The 19,405-nt window shown below is 35.5% G+C and overlaps 2 protein-coding genes across 7 annotated transcripts in view; one reads left to right on the top strand and one right to left on the bottom strand.

The window, feature by feature from the left end:
* Window positions 1-5,317, bottom strand: part of LOC123679123 (zinc finger protein 43) — a 111,785-nt gene extending 106,468 nt beyond the window's left edge. The window contains exon 1 of the mRNA XM_045616517.1: window positions 5,064-5,317. Coding sequence (XP_045472473.1) covers window positions 5,064-5,132 — 69 coding nt within the window. The 5' untranslated portion in view covers window positions 5,133-5,317. The remainder of the gene's footprint in view (window positions 1-5,063) is intronic.
* Window positions 5,318-7,347: 2,030 nt separating this feature from the next.
* Window positions 7,348-18,759, top strand: LOC123679122 (serine/arginine repetitive matrix protein 1). 6 transcript variants are annotated; one of them, XM_045616511.1, is made up of 11 exons: window positions 7,348-7,584; window positions 7,670-7,759; window positions 7,821-7,943; window positions 9,067-9,237; window positions 9,489-9,743; window positions 9,798-9,997; window positions 11,187-11,468; window positions 11,533-11,703; window positions 13,570-13,788; window positions 16,225-17,563; window positions 18,480-18,759. In XM_045616511.1, exons 1-10 carry the CDS (start codon window positions 7,576-7,578, stop codon window positions 17,543-17,545), a joined length of 2,841 nt encoding a protein of 946 aa, XP_045472467.1. In that variant the 5' UTR covers window positions 7,348-7,575; the 3' UTR covers window positions 17,546-17,563; window positions 18,480-18,759. The 6 variants fall into 6 exon arrangements, with proteins under 6 accessions (XP_045472467.1, XP_045472466.1, XP_045472465.1 ...); XM_045616510.1 differs by having other exon boundaries at window positions 7,349-7,584; window positions 7,688-7,759; window positions 9,801-9,997; window positions 13,543-13,788; XM_045616509.1 differs by having other exon boundaries at window positions 7,349-7,584; window positions 7,688-7,759; window positions 13,543-13,788.
* The last annotated feature ends 646 nt before the right edge of the window (window positions 18,760-19,405 follow it).

Below are 19,405 nucleotides of genomic sequence, written 5' to 3'. Positions count from 1 at the left end.
AAGATCGCAAAGCAAACAGATATAGGATAGAGGTGTTCGATACAGAGAGTTATCATTCATCGCAGGTCAGCTCATAAAAAAGCAAATAAGCTTATCGAGAATTCAGAATATGATCGTATGGAATGAATCACATTTGCAATTGATAATACCTGTTGTTCAATGTTCGTTGGTACATAAGTCGAGAAATGATTCTTCGAGATATTTTTTGTTATACAGGGTGTTTTTTTTCGAGGTATATAACTTTAAATTGGCATTACTGTTCAAGATGGCGACCGATTTAACAGCTGTCAAGTGATTTATTCTCAGTTTGGTTTGGCAATTCATCATGAATAGACTCACGCCTAAACATCGCTTGCAAATAGTGCAATTTCATTTCGAAAATAATGGTTCTGTGCGGAATACGTATCGCGCACTACGTCCATTTTATTTTGTTTAGCGATGAAGCGCACTTCTGGTTGAATGACTACGTCAACAAACAAAACTGCCGCATTTGGAGTGAAGCTAATCCTCAAGTGTATGTCGAAACACCGTTACATCCAGAAAAACTGACTGTTTGGTGTGCTTTATGGGCTGGTGGAATCATTGGTCCGTACTTCTTCAAAAACGATGATGGCCAGAACGATACATTCAATGGTGATCGGTATAGAGCCATGATTACTAACTTTTTCATTCCTGAATTGAACAACCATGATGTCCAGGAGCAGTAATTCCAACAGGACGGCGCAACATGTCACACAGCTCGTGCCACAATCGATTTATTGAAAGACACGTTTGGTGACCGCCTAATTTCACGGTTTGGACCTGTGAATTGGCCTCCAAGATCTTGTGATTTAACACCGCTAGGCTACTTTCTGTGGGGCTATGTAAAGTCATTGGTCTATGCGAATAAGCCACAAACCTGTGAACATTTGGAAGACAACATTCGCCGTGTTATTGCCGATATACGGCCACAAATGTTGGAAAAAGTCATCGAAAATTGGACGTCCAGATTGGACTACATCCGAGCCAGCCGTGGCGGTCGTATGCCAGAAATCATATTTAAAATGTAATGCCACAAGATTATCTTGAGAATAAATAAAATTCAAGTCAATCGAATAATCCATCGTTGTTTCATTGCAATTTAAAATTCTATAGCTCTAAAGAAAAACACCCTTTATATATTGTTATTGGATCGTTTAAAGGATGAAATCGTTAAAAAACGGCCCCACTTAAGGAAAAGAAGGTGTGTTTCATCAAGACAATGCATCGTATCACAAATCAATGAAAACAATGGCAAAATTCCATAAATTGGGCTTCAAATTGCTTCTGCATCAACAGTATTCGCCAGATCTGGCCCCCGGCGACTTTTTCCTGTTCTCAAACCTCAAAAGAAAGCTCGCTGGAAAGAAATTTAGTGCCAATGAAGATGTAATCGCTGAAACTGAGGCCTATTTTGAAGCGAACGACAAATCGTACCACAAAAATGGTATCGAAAAGTTGGAAAATCGCTATAATCGGTGTATCGCCCTCGAAGGCAGCTATGTTGAATAATAAAAAAGAATTTTGCCAAAAAAAAATGTGTTTTACTATGGTAGACCGGTGACTTTTCAAATGGCCTGTTACGCTTAAACAACGCATTGAAATTGTTAAAATTTTGCAGTCATAGTTCACAAAACTAAAGCATTTTTGGGTCATCTTGAATCTTCTTCTCGGCCGGAATAGTGAATCTGGTAAAAAAATTAGAGCTGTTGGGACAAGTTAGTGATGTGAAGGATCGAAACCGTGTGCGTCCTTCAAGAACAACAGAGAATATTGGTGCTATAGCCCGTAGTGTTGACGAATACCCAGGTTTGTCGATTTTGGAAATTTGGCATTGATTGATGATTTTTTATGGCCAGAATTGGATATATTTATTTTCAACAAGACGGAGCTACGTGCCACACAAGCAAATAAATAATCGCAATTTGCAAGAAAGGTTATATAGTTATATATCGAAGAGGTGATCACAATTGGTTACCGAGATTTTGTGATTTATCACAATTAGACATTTTTCTTTGGGGCCACGTGAAAGAAAAAGTCTATGTCAATGCTCCACAATCGACCTTGACGATGGAATTCTTGAAGTTATCGATGACGGACAGCGGCAAATATGCAAATTGGTCATGGAAATTATCATGACAAGAATAGGCATTTCTGAAGATGTTCATTCCATTATTGTCTAAACCTTTTTTTATCATAGACTCGAAAATTCAATGATCGGAATGTTGAACTAGAAAATTGAATTCTAATACTTTTTGAAATATGGCAAAGCTTTTATGGTTTCTGAGAAATTCATTCAACATATGTAAGTGTCATCACTTACAATGAAATGACGCCAAATGAATACAAAAATACATCAACCACATAATTCAACTGTTAGGTGATATTCGATATCCACTTAACCTTGATTAATTACAGTACATGAGAATATTTGAACAATATATCGTAAGTGTTTTTCAATTTCGCTTTTCGCACGTCAACAAAGATCTGAGTGGTAACCTGATAGTACCACTTCAGTATAATGTTTCCTCTTCAGGTCAATTGAGCTTCGTATACAAAAACATTGTATAGGGTTTTCAAGCTGAATTGAAAACACCAAAAACTTTACACAATGAGATTTATTATCATCTTTTTCGTCTATATCGACATAATAGCTCTGTTCTTTTGATAAAACTCATCATTTTTGCTCCCGAGACTACCGAAGTAGACAGAGCTTTATGTTTAACAGATTTGGTTTCTGTCTGTCGCTCTGTGTGTCCGCAATCCTTATCTTATTTCAATGGAATTTGCTATGATTTTTTAGTTTGTGCCGAAAAAGGTCCCATACAAAATTCAGATTTTCCAGATGAAGCCTGCTCAAAAAAGAATCATTTCTCGAAAACTTATAACAACACATAAATATGGAATTGAAATCATTTATTGCTACGATGATACTGAATCGAATATTGATTTTAAAACGGTTTTTTTGTTTTTTTTAATGCTGTATATCCATTTTGATAAATTCATGCAATCTATAGAGATACATGGTTTCTAGTGCTTTTTTGTACATAATATGTTGGATGCTAACCAAAGATAAGTTGAGTACCTATTAGAAGATTATGGAGAGGCACTTCATATCTGACTAATTCTTGGAATACTTTGCAACTAGTCATTCTAAGGCATGTATGAATTTGTGAGAATTTTTCGTTGAATTCCTTGTCAAGCTATTACACTTATTGCAATAACAAATAACTGACTTCTTGATTATTAATAACTCTAGACTGCACAAAGGACTTCATTTTCAAGATCACATTACTCATTAAATGATCATCTAATCTCTGTCATGTTTACATTTATACATTTATGGATTCATGTGAGTATGAGTATAGAAGTTCCATGAATAAGTCATATCGAGTCTTATTAAACAAATGAAGATCTAGCCTTCAACAAAAACATTGAAATATTCAATTATTGTCAACCAAAATTTCTCCAGACGTGAGAAAAAATATAAAATTTCCATGGAAAAAATTCGATAAACCTATTTTCTCTGTAGTATTCTGCAAGTAGGGGATTTCATATTCGTCATAAAATTTAAATTTCAAAGTGAGAGTGTTGTATTTGTTACTCAATAGGATGAAATGGGTTACGAATTCGAATAGAAAACATTTATAGGATTTTGTCGCTCTTTTCAGAATTTTTTTCATTCATTCGTTTCTTTGTCTTCAAAATTAATTGGTTGTATACACAACTGGAAGAAGCTATAGGACACAATATTTGAAAATTGAAATAATTTTAAAATGTGACGAATTAACTTTTAGAGCTTGTTTTGGGAACTGTGAATGATAATTGCTTGAAATTAGGTAAAGAAAATTCAGGAGTTTATGCTTATTCTCCTTGTATTCATGTTACTTTTTAAGGAATTTCGCATGTATATTTTTTGCTTCAGTGTCAAAACTTTCTGGTCTGTGTCAAGCCATGAAAACATGAAAAGTGATACCTACTTTCAACACTCTTTCAGGACGTAAAAAAGCACAGAGTGTTCCTAAAATGAACTTACAAAAGAAAATTACAGATTCCTCGGATCATTTTAAGAAAAAGAGTCCTATGAACATGGGTCCGCAAATGCTTCGTTTTCGAGATACAGGGTGTTTTGTCGTATCTGCTACCGATTTCGAGAAAAAAATTCAAACAATTCTCTGGTAATCCGCAGGAAAAGCCAAATTATTATAAAAATCCAGTTATTAAGTTGTAATGAATAAATCATATATAAGTTTTGGTACTTATTTACCCGAATATTAATAAATATGTGATAAACTTGTGTAATCATCGCAAAAAAGAGGTCTACAAGAAACACCCTGTATCTCGAAAACAAAGCGTTTGCGGGTCCATGTTTAACGGACCTTTTTCTTTCAAATCATCCAAGGAATCTCTAATTTTTTTTCTACCCCCAACTTAGGAACACTATAAAAGTTATTTTCTTAACAAGTGCCACATTTTCGCACGCAAATGCACTTAGAGGAATGGCGCGAAGCGGAGTTCAGATAAGTTTTTATTTGCGGAAAATGCACTTTGCGCTTGTATCAGGAAATTTAAAATCGCCGAGCAAACATCAAATTTCCCAGAAAGAAAACTCATCACGAATTTTTCGCAAAAACTCATCAAATCTAATGTAATTTTTTGGCGTATAGGCTAGGTAGGTCTGTTGTTTAATTCTGCTTATACTTTTGTAGGGAGATAATTTTAATATGTATTACCTGCTTTATTCATAAGATTATTTCATGTTTCTGACAAAATGCAAAATTTTTTTGTTTCTTGAAATTAAAAACGCTTTAAATCGTTTGATAGAAATATGGTTCAAGAGTGGCCAGAATTGACCTATGCAAGTTCCTTTCCTTTTTAATGTGATACATAATTGTTACACGGAGTTTACCTACAATAATATTCACAATTGCGAAATAATCTTTCTCAATGAGCTAAAAGTAAGCACTTCCGTCATAAGAATTAAATGTTAATCAAGGAGCATGTCCGACTTAAGTGCAAAATGAATCAATTAAAAAAGAACTTACGTCGCTCGAAAACATCTCCAGCGGTGTTCTTACACAAATCATATCGGATCTGTCAGAGTATTCACTCATGACTGGTTAACCAAAAAAAGAACAGAACTATAACTTGCAATTCTTCATATAAAAATCAAACGTCCGGCGTGTTATAATAAGAAAAATATTGCTTCTTTCGTTTCTATTGCATGGTGAATGAAAAGTGAGGTTAGGATTGGAAACGCAAGGCAACCTACTTCTCCAGCACATTCACCGAGAACTGGCTGAGTATTCAGAATCAATATTTACTTCCATATCTAGGTTTGAAAATTTGAACCTTCGCGCAGTGGCGCCAAAGCGAGCGTGTAAAAAAAAGATAGATTTATGTGTGAGGTAGGTTCAGATTCCGTGTCTGGAAGGTGTTAACTCCCCCACGAATTACGCGCATGTAACGAGGTTTTATATAAATAAGTTGTGGGGAAAGATCACCCAAAAGGTTAGGGGATCTTCTCCGAGTTGAAAACTCTATGTTTCTTTATTCAGAAACATTGAAAGAATGAAGAATGTACTCATGTCAATTTAAGAGCTTTCGAGCTTTCCTTCAAGTGCCAATATCACCCTTGGAGGTCAGTTATGTGGCCTCGAAGACGGTTTTGGCGTATGAATGAAGAAGCGCTCAAAAAATCCTGAATTCATATCAGTGCTTTACTCATTTTTGTCGATATTCTTGTTCGATTAGGTTAGGTTAGGTTAGGTTTGGTTAGATTCGGTTAGGTTTGGTTAGGTTTGATTAGATTTGGTTAGGTCTGATTAGGTTTGGTTAGGTTATCCCCATTTTTGTCGATATTCTGGTAAACTTTTCTATGGTTCTGACAAGGCTATCAACAAGAAGTTTTTTACAGAGCTAGCAATTCTTTCATATATCTACACGCAAAATCTCAACTCGGTTGGATCTGTAATCCTGAAAATATCGGTTATTTTTTTCCAATATACATACTATTAATTTTCCAAGGTTTTTGATGTGATCAGTTTGAAATTCTTCACGAGCTTGCAATTGCTTTATCATATTAATACCTAAAATCTCCACTCACTCGGTTTTTTTGATTAAGTAAAATATTTCTCTAATTCTATTCTCCTATTACAATGAACAGGGTGTTTCTAGGCCACAATAAAATCACTTTGTATAAATTTTAGCCACTCTTCATTCTCCCCTATTTTTAAAACAGTATAAATCTCAATCTGTTATATAATCCATTCTGATACAGAGCAGTTAGCATTATCGGAGAAAACAGATTCAATTCAGATAGCAGGGGAACTAGGAAAATAAAAAAAAAGAAATGATGTCTTATAGTCCCACAGTCTTATATTCCTGCAATGGAAATAGAAAAACTGTAGCTTCTTATTTCCTCTTGTAACGCAAAATGCAAATCTAAAAAAAGCATATTATACATATTCGTTTCTCCTAAATATCTACATATATAAAAATTTCATAGCTCATACCCTTGCTGGAATTTTTCGATAAGAAATATTATATTCAGTATCAGCGTGGTAATACATATTTTCAATTCCATTATTTTGTTCTGCAAAGTTTCTCTATTTTCATTTTATTTTAATGCTCTTTTTTTTCCTTTGAAATTCATGGATTGTATCCTCGAACTAAAAGGAACAATGCAGCCTAAAAACTGATTTTATACCAAATTTTATGCAAACAGCTCATAAAAAGTTACCGATAAAGGAAGAATCCATAATATCGAATAAAAAAAATCCATTTCAATATAGATATTCATTCAACATATTGAAATCAATAATCCACTCCTATCAACGACTTGAAAAACTTAAGTGACTGAAATTCATGTGGTTCATCCTTTTTATCACTATACATTTAGAGTTCGTCATCATTGCTCCTGCTAGCAATAAAATGTGTGAGCAGTTTATGGATAGGTGATGACTGATATTTCCCTTCTTCGTTGTCTAGAATGTTATACATATTCAAGCTGTGAGCTCTTATTTCTTTATTGTTTACAATTTAAATAACAAAGGTTATTGTGGTCATTCAAAAAAAAATTTACATTTCCAAAATTTTTCTCAGTTTTCAGTAATTTGTTTATGAATTCATGAAGTGAAGTCTGCATATCGGTTTCTATTGATTTATCAAATGTATAGATCTTAGAATATAGATAGAAGGAACGGAAAGTAAAGGGCGAGTTAATCGAATGCAAATAAAATTTTCGTAAAAAACTAAAAAAAAAGAGAAGTTACTTGATACGGTATTCTTTGGTGAAGAGTCAAAACTGATCCCATTCTCTATGATTTGCAAACGTCTGTTAGCGTTGTTTGTCAAACATCGCCATCTTAACTTCCAATTGTTCCTCGTTATCGTTATAGTCGTTATTTCGATCAGAATAGGTCGATTTTTGGGATAAATAATGATTCAACAATAATTTTATTGTAAGGTTTACTATTAAACTTTCAGAAAAGTCCATTTTCTGTGAACTGTTTGTTTTAAAGATACGCCGCCTGTGAAGGTGATAAAATTTTCACGATGTATACGGTAAGTTGAGGAGAAATTAATATATTGCAATTTTTGCAATTGAATATAGCTCACAAATATAAGAATGATATTTAACTGTTTTTAGGGCACTACAACTGATCAGGATAATCGCTTTAGCGATAAGGAAAAGAAATTGTTGAAGCAAATGAAATTCAGTGATTGCTTGAGTCAAAGGGTTAGTTTGAATATTGGCTTATATTGGATATTATGTACATATTGAAATCATTTTGTTCCAGGTTGACATGTCAAAAATAAAATTCGATGTGGTCAAGCCGTGGATTCAAGATAAATTGACTGAAATTTTGAAGATTGATGATGACGTAGTTGTTGATTTTGTCTATAATCAACTGGACCAAAAGGTTTGCACATATTTTCAGGATACAGTAACACTTCAAGTCGTCAAAGACTAGTAAATCTTCAAAATTATAAATGAATGATTTATCTAATGCAGTTAATGAATTTGCATTCAAATGAAAATTTTGATTTTCTATTTCTTTTTTCATCCATTTTTTGATGTGGGAAATTATATTCCTAGAACACCTTTCATAAGAAACTGATGTGAATAAAAGGGAACTATAGAACCCACCAATAATATAAACACTTATACCAACATGAGGCATTAAATTGACATTCCAATTGAAATTAAATGACTGCTATTCTATTTTCACTTCATTCAACAATTGTTATTTAAATGATCAAAAAATGGAAATAGAATAACTGTATTTAGTTTTGATTCATTCTATGACAAAGTCATGATGCTATTGGCTATGGAGATAAGGTACATGTCTAACACTGAGTGTCATCGTGATGATTTCATCAGTGCTCTACATGGGGGGGGCGCACTTTCAAAATTGGCTGAGAGCACCTCACAAGGAAAATAAAAAGGCAAACACATCAATTTTCATAACATGAAAATTTTAGATGAAGATTTCCATAAAATCTTCATGGATAACCTTAAAAAAAAACCTTTTCGCCAATAATGCAATTCTATTAGGAATTAATGTTGGGATCAGATAAAACAAACTGGTTTTGAAGTATCTGCAATAAGAGTTAAGACTACAATATCCAATATATTGATGACAATGACTAATGCCCTATAAGCCCTGAAATTTTCACTGATGTTATGAAAATTGACATGTTTGGCTTTTCATTTTTATCATTCTTATCTTCCTTGTGAGGTGCTCTCAGCCAATTTTGAAAGTGCAGGGAAAATCTAGAGATTGTGAATTGATGATTATTATCGTTTCATTTATTTTTTATTGATCCCATTGGAAAATACAATGATTAAGTTAAGAAGTATTCGTTTTTAATATATTCAATAAAGTCAGTTCAAGATCTTGGCAAACGATGTAGATTTCAAATTATTCTATTTTAATGCAAAAAATGTTATTTGTGTTCAGAAATATAAATAATAACAATAAATGTATTTGTGGCCATCGACCTGAGTCCTTCAGCCATGAAAATAATTGTTGTCCTTTTCAGTTCCCAGATCCAAGAAAAATTCAAATTAATTTAACAGGCTTCTTGCAAGGAAAGAATGCTCGTGAATTTATGGCTGAACTTTGGGCTCTTTTGATATCTGCACAGGAAAATCCTACTGGAATTCCAGATTGTCTCATAGATTCTAGAAAGGAAGAACTTAACAAGAAAAAAGTGAGTATATTTTTATTATGTGTATTTTTCAGTTATATTTTTTGTTTATTCCAATTTTGTTGAAATCGGGTCTGTGACTTATCTCATACATTTTATAATGTCTTAAGAGATCAATAAATGTTATTATTATTATTATTATTTATTATTGTTATTTCTTTTGCGTTCCAATACGCTATACAGCACTGGCAACATTACGCTTTAATGGTAAATAAGTTTTCATTCAAATATTTACAGTAAATATTTTTTAATAGGAAAAAGAAGAAAAGGAAAGAGAACGGGAAAAGGATAGAGACAGGGATAGATCTGATAAGGAAAAGAAGTATAGAGATAGAGACAGATCTAGAGACCGATCAAAATCAAGAAGGACCAGATCCAGGTCTAGGTCCAAAAATTCGAGATCTAGGTCTAGGAGATCCAGATCCAGGTCGAGAGGAAGAAGGAGGTCATCCAATGACAGGTCTAGTAAGAGGGAAAAGGAAAGAGACAAGAGCAGGGAACGTGAGAAGGTGAGAATTACTGCACAAAAAACATTTAGCAGGAATCATAAATTACATTTTCAACAGGAACGTGAGAAGGAAAAGGAGAGAGAACGTGAGAAGAAATCTGCCTCCAGGAGTCGCAGTAGAAGTCGAAGCCCAAGTAAAAGTCGTAGCCGTTCCAAATCAATGGCACCAACGGAGGAAAAGAATGGGAACATTAGTGGCGAGGAGAGCGCTGCAAAGGAAGACAAAGAAGAGACCAACAATGGAACATCCAAAACGTGAGACTTTTTTTAACCGTAACATGCCAATTGAAAAGTCCCCGGTCTACCCTAGTAAAACACATTTTTTTTGGCAAAATTCGGTTTTATTATCCAACATAGTTGAGTTCGAGGGCGATACAGCGATTATAGCGATCTTCCAACTTTTCGATAACATTTTTGTAAAGGGTGTTTTTTAGAGCTATAGAACTTTAAATTGCAATAAAACAACGATGGATTATTCGATTGACATAAATTTTAATTATCCGCAAGATAATCTTGTGGCATTACATTTTAAATATGTTTTCTGACATATGACCGCCACGGCTGGCTCGGATGTAGTCCAATCTGGACGTCCAATTTTCGATGACTTTTTCCAACATTTGTGGCCGTATATCGGCAATAACACGGCGAATGTTGTCTTCCTAATGGTCAAGGGTTTGTGGCTTATCCGCATCGACCAATGACTTTACATAGCCCCACAGAAAGTTATCTAGCGGTGTTAAATCACAAGATCTTGGAGGCGAATTCACAGGTCCAAAACGTGAAATTAGGCGGTCACCAAATGTGTCTTTCAATAAATCGATTGTGGCACGAGCTGTGTGACATGTTGCGCCGTCTTGTCGGAACCACAGCTCCTGGACATCATGGTTGTTCAATTCAGGAATGAAAAAGTTAGTAATCATGGCTCTATACCGATCACCATTGACTGTAACGTTCTGGCCATCATCGTTTTTGAAGAAGTACGGACCAATGATTCCACCAGCCCATAAAGCGCACCAAACAGTCAGTTTTTCTGGATGTAACGGTGTGTCGACATACACTTGAGGGTTAGCTTCACTCCAAATGCGGCAGTTTTGTTTGTTGACGTAGCCATTCAACCAAAAGTACGCTTCATCGCTAAACAAAATGAAATGGACGTAGTGCGCGATACGTATTCCCCACAGAACCATTATTTTCGAAATGAAATTGCACTATTTGCAAGCTTTGTTCAGGCTTGAGTCTAGTCATGATGAATTGCCAAACCAAACTGAGAATAAATCACTTGACAGCTGTTAAATCGGTCGCCATCTTGAACAGTAATGCCAACTTAAAGTTATATACCTCGAAAAAAAACACCCTTTAGTACGATTTGTCTTTCTTCATAACATTAAAAGTTTTATTATTGATTGAAATATTGATAATAACCGATATTTCACATTTTTTATAGTGAAGTTCATGCAAGTATGTCTAAGCTACAGGCAAAGTTGATGAATTTGGCAGAGAACAATGTCAAGCCAGCATCAAGGTCAAGAAGCAGGTCCAAGAGCAAGTCGAAGAGTAAGTCTAAGTCACGATCCAAATCGAGAAGCAAATCGAGATCTTCCAGCAGAGGAGGCAAAAGAAGGAAATCTGGAAGGTCAAGCAGTTCAGACTCCAAAACGAAGTTTGAAATTCACAAAAAAGAAGACAGCGTACAGAAGAAAAGACACTACAGGTCTAATAAGGAAAGGTAAGAATCAAGATGAAGTTTTTGAGGATCGATGAAAAAAGTTCCATATATTTTTTATTTATAGTTCGGACAGCGAGCCGGAAGACAAACGAAAGCGTAGGAAATCACTATCTAGATCTCCAAGGCGACGTAGGAATAGTAGGGAACGGAGCCCCAGAAGGAAGAGGAGTGTTTCTAGGAAAAGGTCTATGAGTAGAAGACGATCATTGAGTAGGAAGAGGAGCAATTCCAGAAGGTAACTTATCAGTTCCACAAAGAGACCAAAAACGCAAATTTCGATTATTTCTTATTATAGTTCTTCTTAGGAACTAGCGTTAATGAAGGGTTTACAATTTTTTTTTTTAATAAATTTGTTAATAATGTGTTTGTCCACCGCGATTATCTATACACTCCCCAACAAGTTTCGGCATTGATGCAATAAGATGGTCTATTTGTTCTTGAGATATACCATCCTAAGCTACATGTACTTCATGTCTCAGAGCCGCCAAAGTTTGTGGGGGCCGGGGTAAATTTCCAAGCCTTCTGCCCTTGATGTCGCAAACATGCTCTATGGGCGAAAGATCGGGGGATCTGGGCGGCCATGGCAAAAGATTCACATAGGTCGCTTCGAAAAAGTTTAAACTTACTCTGGCAACATAAGTTCGGGTATTATCTTGCTAAAATATTGGATTCTCGAGCCGGTTAAGGTAAGGGAGAACATACGGCTCCACTATTTCTTGAAAGTAACTCAGCGCTGTCATGTTACCTCGAGTAAAGACTGAAGGTGATCTACTTGCATGTGCAATAACATCCCATACCATTATGCCTACTGTCCGGTGTACATGACGCTCAACATCAAACTGAGGTTCACGTCTTTCTCCCAGACATCCTCTAACCCTTCTTCGGCCATCATGTCCACCCAAGGAGAATCGAGATTCATCAGAAAAGACGACCTGATGCCATTCCACATTCCAATGTTGACGTTCTCTGCACCACTGTAATCGTTGCCGGCGATGCTCAACCGTCAGAGGTAACACAAGATGGGGTTGATAATGCTGCAGTCCAAAAGACCTTATCTGGCGGTAAACCGTTCGGACAGTTAAAGGATGGCCTTGTTCTAATAACCAATCATCAGCCAAATATCGAGTTGTCGCAAATCAGTCTCAAATGGCCATAAGTCTTAGAAGTCGATCTTGAACTTTATTTGTGCCCCTTCGACGTCCGGTGCCTACTCTTCTTCGATTTTGGGCATTATCAAACCACGCTTGACAACATCTCATAACAGTAGTTGGATTTCTGTTGGTACGGTTAGCGATTTCTTGAAACCTCGCCTCCCGTAGACCAATGATTCGACCTCTTTCAAATTCACTTAACTGGCGATAAATTCCGCGTACACGTGCTCTAGGCATTTTAACAACCAAACATCGACTTAGGATCTCCTCGAACAGCTGATTTGTTGTCAAATTTTAAAAACTCGTAAAAAACGACTACAATATTTAAGTAACAAAAATTGTTTAAATGAAAAAACCTTCACGTTTTTTTTCTCCAAATTTCAATCATTTACTCCTTAGTATACTATCTATGTTTTACCAAAAAAAAAAATCAAAAAAAAAATCTCCTTCTGGGTGTTTCAGTTTCTTTGTCAGTTAGTATATGTACCAGAGTGATGAAATACAAACCTCGTCCACAGTTCCATACAGGGTGATTCACCGCTATGGTCTATTAAACGTTTATGGTAAACTAATTACAATTTTGCGCTGAGAAGTCACAGACTACTTTCGCTCAGTTGAAGATTGCGGTTTTTCCTCATTTCAAATTCTTCCTTGATAATTCTTGAAATTTTCATTTCAGGTTTTATTTTATACGTAGAATTGATTCGAAGAATAAAAAACATAGGTTGTAATTTGATGGGATTTGGTAATATATCACATATTTTGTCTCTGAAGATCGTTATGAACTAGTAATATAATAACTTTCATATAGAAATAATTTTTTTTTGTGCAAGTTCATGATGCAACAATGAGTACTTAAAATTTTCAAATGAATGGCCCCAATTGTAACGATTCCCACATTCAAATAAGACATATGTTCACAGACGTAGTAACTCTCGATCTAAACGCAGCTTGAGCAAAAGACGCAGGAGTACTCCCAGACGGCCGAGTCCAAGAGGCAACAGAGGCGGTCGCAACCAGGGAGGAGGACGCAGAAGAAGCCCCAGTCCTAGAGGTGGTCGTTACGGGGGAAGAGGAGCCGCCTTCAGAAGGAGCCCGAGTCCAAGGAGGAGGAGCACATCTCCGCCGTGGGCGAGAAGAAGGAACAGCCCCTCCAGGTGGCAAGACAGGTTAGGAGCTGCGAATCGATTGGCGAAAATTCTGGGTTCTTCATGGTCCATGATGGTCTCGAAATATCTGCGATGTTCAACTCCAGCCTTTGCGGAACGTCCTGCGCAGTACCATCCTGGTCCATGACAACTTTTGAATCGAGGATCCTTGCCGCCATGGAAAGTCATCACGCCTTGAAGTTATCGTCATCTTCGAGCGTTTGGGAGTCTTCCACAACAGAAGGGTGCTGCCTCCTTGCCGAGCACAGGTCCGTTCCTTGTTCCCAAGGATGATAATGCAATCAATCGGAGCAGTCACTGGATGAAGACCTCTCGTTTCTTAAGCGCACTAGAGCGAGCACTTCTACCGTTCTGTTGGAGGATGATCCCCCCGACCCCAAGGAAACACCTATTCACCTAAACCGCCAGCTGGAAAATCAGTTCCTTTGTTTCTGGTAAACCATGATCCCTGAAATAGGTACATGATTTATCCTAGCTTTTAAAATTTTTTTAAGGTGAAATGCATTGCTTGGAAGGACCGAGCACCGCGTCGCATGGAAATTGGGTTTCGGTGAGTTTGCTTGAGTTTTTTTATATGTTGTAGATCTCGTAATGCTGATCAAATGTCTTCGTTGCATCTCCGCTCTGAATTGAACCATTTAAATCATATAGGGTGCTAAAAATAACTTTTCTCGAATTTCACATGGTCTTTGTGAAGAAAGTTTTTCGAATATACAGGAGTCTCATTCAAAAATGTTCACCCACAATAATTCAACAACGAATCAAAATTTGTGAAAACACTCAAAAAGGCCGATTTTTTATGACATGGGGACTGGGATACAAAGCTTGTTTCTCCTAGCACAAATGTATGGATGGATTTAAATTTGTATGAACCTGCAGTTTGTGTTCTAATAGAGTGAATATTCACAAAGTTACAGGGTGTTTTTTATGGAATTATGGTACCGATAAAACTGAATAAAACATAGATGTTCTAATTGATTGTATAATTTCCATTGAAAGAAATATAGCCCTAGTACAGTCCTTGTTCTGGAAATAAATTTTTAACTTTTCCTTTCTCTCTTCCAACGTGTAAACTATTTTTTAATTTTTATTAAGAACCTCTAATAATTCTACAATATAGAAGAATACCGAAACGAAATTTTCTCAAAACAATAATCTTTTTGCGTATTGCCTACACCTGGCAGTGCAGATTCTGATAAGCATGAAGAGGAAAAAGGCATTTAACATTTTTTAATCACTTATTGTTTGTTTCATTTAGTTTTATCGGTACCATAATTCCATAAAAACACCCTGTAACTTTGTGAATATTCACTTTATAGAACACAAACTGCAGGTTCATACAAATTCCTGATGGGGTTGCTTGCAACCCTCTTCAGGGGGTTGCTAGTAGGAACAAGCTTTGTATCCCACATCATGTCACCCTATCATCAAAAATTAACCCGTCTGAGTGTTTTCACAAATTCTGATTCGTTGTTGAGTTATTGAGGGTGGACACTTTTAAATGAGACAACCCTGTATCCAAAACCAAATCAAGTGTGAATCAATTGTTCATATATATCAGATTGAAATTAACTATAGAGAAAAATGATTCCAGCAATCGCAGAAGATATACAGGGTGAGTCCAAATATATCAAGTTCTTCAGTGATTTCCAAAAAAATGATTGAATTTTATTAATTTTCAGATATTTTGTGGGATATTAACATCAATTGCAATTGATATTGATATCCCACAAAATATCTGAAAATTAATAAAATTCCATCATTTTTTTTTGGGAATTACTGAAAAACTTTATATTTTTGGACTCTCCCTGTATACCTTCTGTGCTTGCAGGAATCATTTTTCTCTATAGTGGACTTCAATCAGCTGTATGAACAATGGATGTATACTTGATTTGGCTTATATATTCAGAAAGGTTTCCTCACAAATGCCATTTGAAATTTTAGAAAAGTTATTTTCATCACCCTATACAGTCTAAACGGTTGAATTTTGAGCGGTGATGCAATTGAGACATTTGATCAGCATATTAGTTCTAAAACATAAAAATTCGAGCAAATTCACCAAAAGCCAATTTTCCTTTGATGCGTTACGTGGTCCTTTGTATTTTATGAAAGGCATTTTATTTCTTTTTCAAATCAAACCTAACATTGCCGGCGCAATGTTTTTTTTACTAATTTTACCTTTGCTCTGAAATGATTTCGAATTGAATCGAGTGGAAAATGGTTATTGCATATGGATTGGACTTCTATATCTAAAGGAAAAAAAAATAGATCAAGATTTTCTGAAACAACTTTTCATATAGATGTCAAGTTCCCGATGAATTGTTAGTCCTGTGCGAACATGATCAATATGACGATAACTCAAGGCTGGATTGACCAAATCATCAAATAGTATCGTAGTATAGACTGTTTTTAATAAAATTCTGTCATGTATTTCAGACGTGGTAGTTACAGAGACAGCCGAGATCTTCCAAAACCAGCATACCGTCGGTCCAGAGAACGCAGAGCATCCAGGGAGCGGAGAGCGTCGCCAGCTAGAGAGAGAAGATCACGATCCAGAGGAAGACAATCTTCTAGAGACAGAGCAAGCAACAGGAGGAGATCACCAGTGAGAGCACAGTCCAGAGATGAAGAATTCGAAAAGGAGCGAGCTAAGAAGCCAAGTCCAAGTCCTGTTAGTACTGCCGACACTTCTAGGACCAAGGAACGCAGCTCAAGGGACGACAAAAGTAAGTCATCGAAGAAGATAGAAGAAAAGCAACAAGATGACAAGCCCAGAAGTCAAGACCGAAAGAAAGGAAGCGATAAGAAGATCGAAGAAAGAAGACGCAAAACATCAGAGAAAGAAGAATCCGCCTCAAAAAGCAAACAGAAAAGGGAGTCCAAATCTAGGAGTATCAGTCCTCAAAAGGAGAAGGTCGATTATCCCGTTCCTCCCAATGGTCCCCCAAGGTACTCCAGAAGTCTTTCCAGAACACCATCTCCCTTCATCAAGGCAGAAGAATTCCCGCCAAAACCAACCAAACCAGTTGCATCGAAAGAAGAGAAGAAGAAGAAAGACAAGGTGGACACTAAGTCGAAGAAGCCTGCAAAACGTGCAAAGAGCGAGAGTGACAGTAGTAGTGATTCGGAAAGTGATGATCATCGAGAGAAAAAAAAGAGAAAGAAGAAACTACGTAAGCGGGAGTCTAGTTCGAGTGATAGTGAAGGTTCATCCAAGCACGAAAGAGATAGTAGCGTTGAAGTTGAAACGAAAAAGAAAGAAAAGAAAAAGAAGAGGGATAGCAGTGAAGAAAAACCCAAAAAGAGGAGACCTAGCACTGATTCAGAAGATGACAAGAAATCTAGTAAAAAGAGAAGGGCAAGATCAAATTCTTCAGAAAAGAAAAAGGCCAAGAGAGATAAAGATGAATCTAGTGATAGTGATTCTCCCAGGCCAAAAAAAAAGAAAATCGCTAGCTCCGATGATTCAGAATCTGATAGTGAAGAAGAAACCTCAAAGAAACGAAAATTGAAAAAGAAGCCGACCAAGTCTGGTAGTGATTCGGAAGAAGAGGTAGAAAATAAGAAGAGAAAGAAAGACAAGAAGCACAAAAAGAAGAAGAAACATTCGAAAAAACACAAGAAGCACAAGAAGAAGAAGGTCGAAAGTGATGAGTCTGATAGTGACATGGAAGTAATGAATGAAGATGAGAAGAAATTGAGGGAGAAAGCTCTGAAATCCATGAAGAGGCAGAACTCGTCTGAAAAATCTGAATAGATATCAAATGGTTTAAATGTAAGGTATCAATCATTTCATTATATTGATAATTTCAATTTATCTCACCATATTCTGACATTTATCTTTTTCATTTGTTTTCATAACTAATCTCCGGGTAAGGTATATAAAATGCCAGATCATTCTGACTTATATTTAAAGATACATACGGAAAACTAAGGGTATGGTCCGTATATCACCTTGGCAACTATGGTTAGTAAGTTGGTGGTTCGTATATGTCAAATTCCTCAAAAACTGGTGACTATTCCTTGAACTTCGGTGAGATATCTGTCACCAGAGCAACCGTACTTTTATTCTAGTTAGGTTCGGTAACCACGCCCACTCCGGTTGGCAGTTGTCATTTTAATTTTCAAATTATTGTTTATGAATATTTTCCATGACATCTAACACTCAAAAACTTTATTATTTTAATGATAAAACAAATACACTTCAGAGCCATCAAGAACTATTAGTTATTTTCAAATTGAAAGAGATCAACCATTTATAACCTCCAAAATTCTGTCAATGAAAAATTAGTTGACAAGTGACAATTCAGGTAACCTGAAACATTGAAAACCACTAGTAACTGCTCTGAAATTCTCGGCTATATACGGACCATACCCTAAATGAACTTATTTTAACATGATATTAGGATTCAATTTGATAAAATATTATATCCTTTATTTTATTTTTAAAAAGAAGTAGATAGTGGGTTGTCTTGACCTCTGCTGTCTTTTTCATGTTGAATTATCCAAGTGTAGAAATATTTTCAGATCGTTCAGGATATAAGCACTTTATTTTTGAACATTTTAAATGGAAGGTAACAATCTATTAATATTTAATGAAAAGAAAAATCCATATACCTTTTCATCTACCTTCTTTTGGTGTGATTATTTGTGTTTCTATTTACTAACTTACCTACTTTTTCTTTTCACAGATTGAATCTTGGTTTTCACTTAGAAGCTAATGGAGAATTCGATGTTTTTCTGTGGATGATTTGGATTTACTTCTTTTAGTGTAAAAAAATATATGGGGTTATATTTTTGAGAAAAACTTCTCATAGTTCAAATATTGTGTGTTGAATGCTTAAAACAGTAAAATAGTTTTTGTTTCGTTATTCTTTGCTTTTAATTTTTGTGTTCCATAGAGATAATAAGATATATAAGTTAATATGAATGATTATTGTGGACCTGTTAATAAACAGAATTCGAAACCCCTATGGGCATTTTTTTTTAAACCTAATTACTTGACCATCGAAATATTTTTATTTTATGACCATACCAAAAAAAATTCAAAGAACCTAATTTTTAACAGTAATTACTTACGAATTTTTGGTACTTTTTGGAATGTAATGGTTGTAATGAGAAAACTGAAAGATGTGGATGGAATTTTCTGGTTGGAGAACACATCAATGAAAAACTACATTCTTATAATCACTTTTTTTTACAAAACAATTTATTTTAAAGATTTTCAACAGCCTATATCTTTTCAATCGAGGTGAATCAGAAAAAATGGGAAAGGAAAGAATTTCTTTGGCCTCAGGAATCTTCAGTTAACTATATGTGCAAATCAGACTTGCCCTGTATATATAAAAATCAGAATTTAACAAAAAGATCAATAATAATGAATACTATCGGACTAGTATTAATCTAAGTTGAGTGTTAACTACAGGGAAACATGCTGTTATCGAAGTTGAGTACCTAGCTGTAGACTCTTTCTGGAGCTTAGTAATGCAGAGCACCACCTTCATGATATCAAATGGAAAAAAACCCAACGTATTAATTTTTCCAATTAGTTGGATTTTTCTGGAATTTTGAACAATTACAAACCTTACCCCAATATAAGAACAATAGTTGAAATAAG

Source organism: Harmonia axyridis, chromosome 4 (genome assembly GCF_914767665.1).
Source record: "Harmonia axyridis chromosome 4, icHarAxyr1.1, whole genome shotgun sequence".
NCBI lineage: Eukaryota > Metazoa > Arthropoda > Insecta > Coleoptera > Coccinellidae > Harmonia > Harmonia axyridis.
The sequence above is the reverse complement of the archived record's forward strand: the minus strand, read 5'-3'. Positions and strand labels throughout refer to the sequence as shown.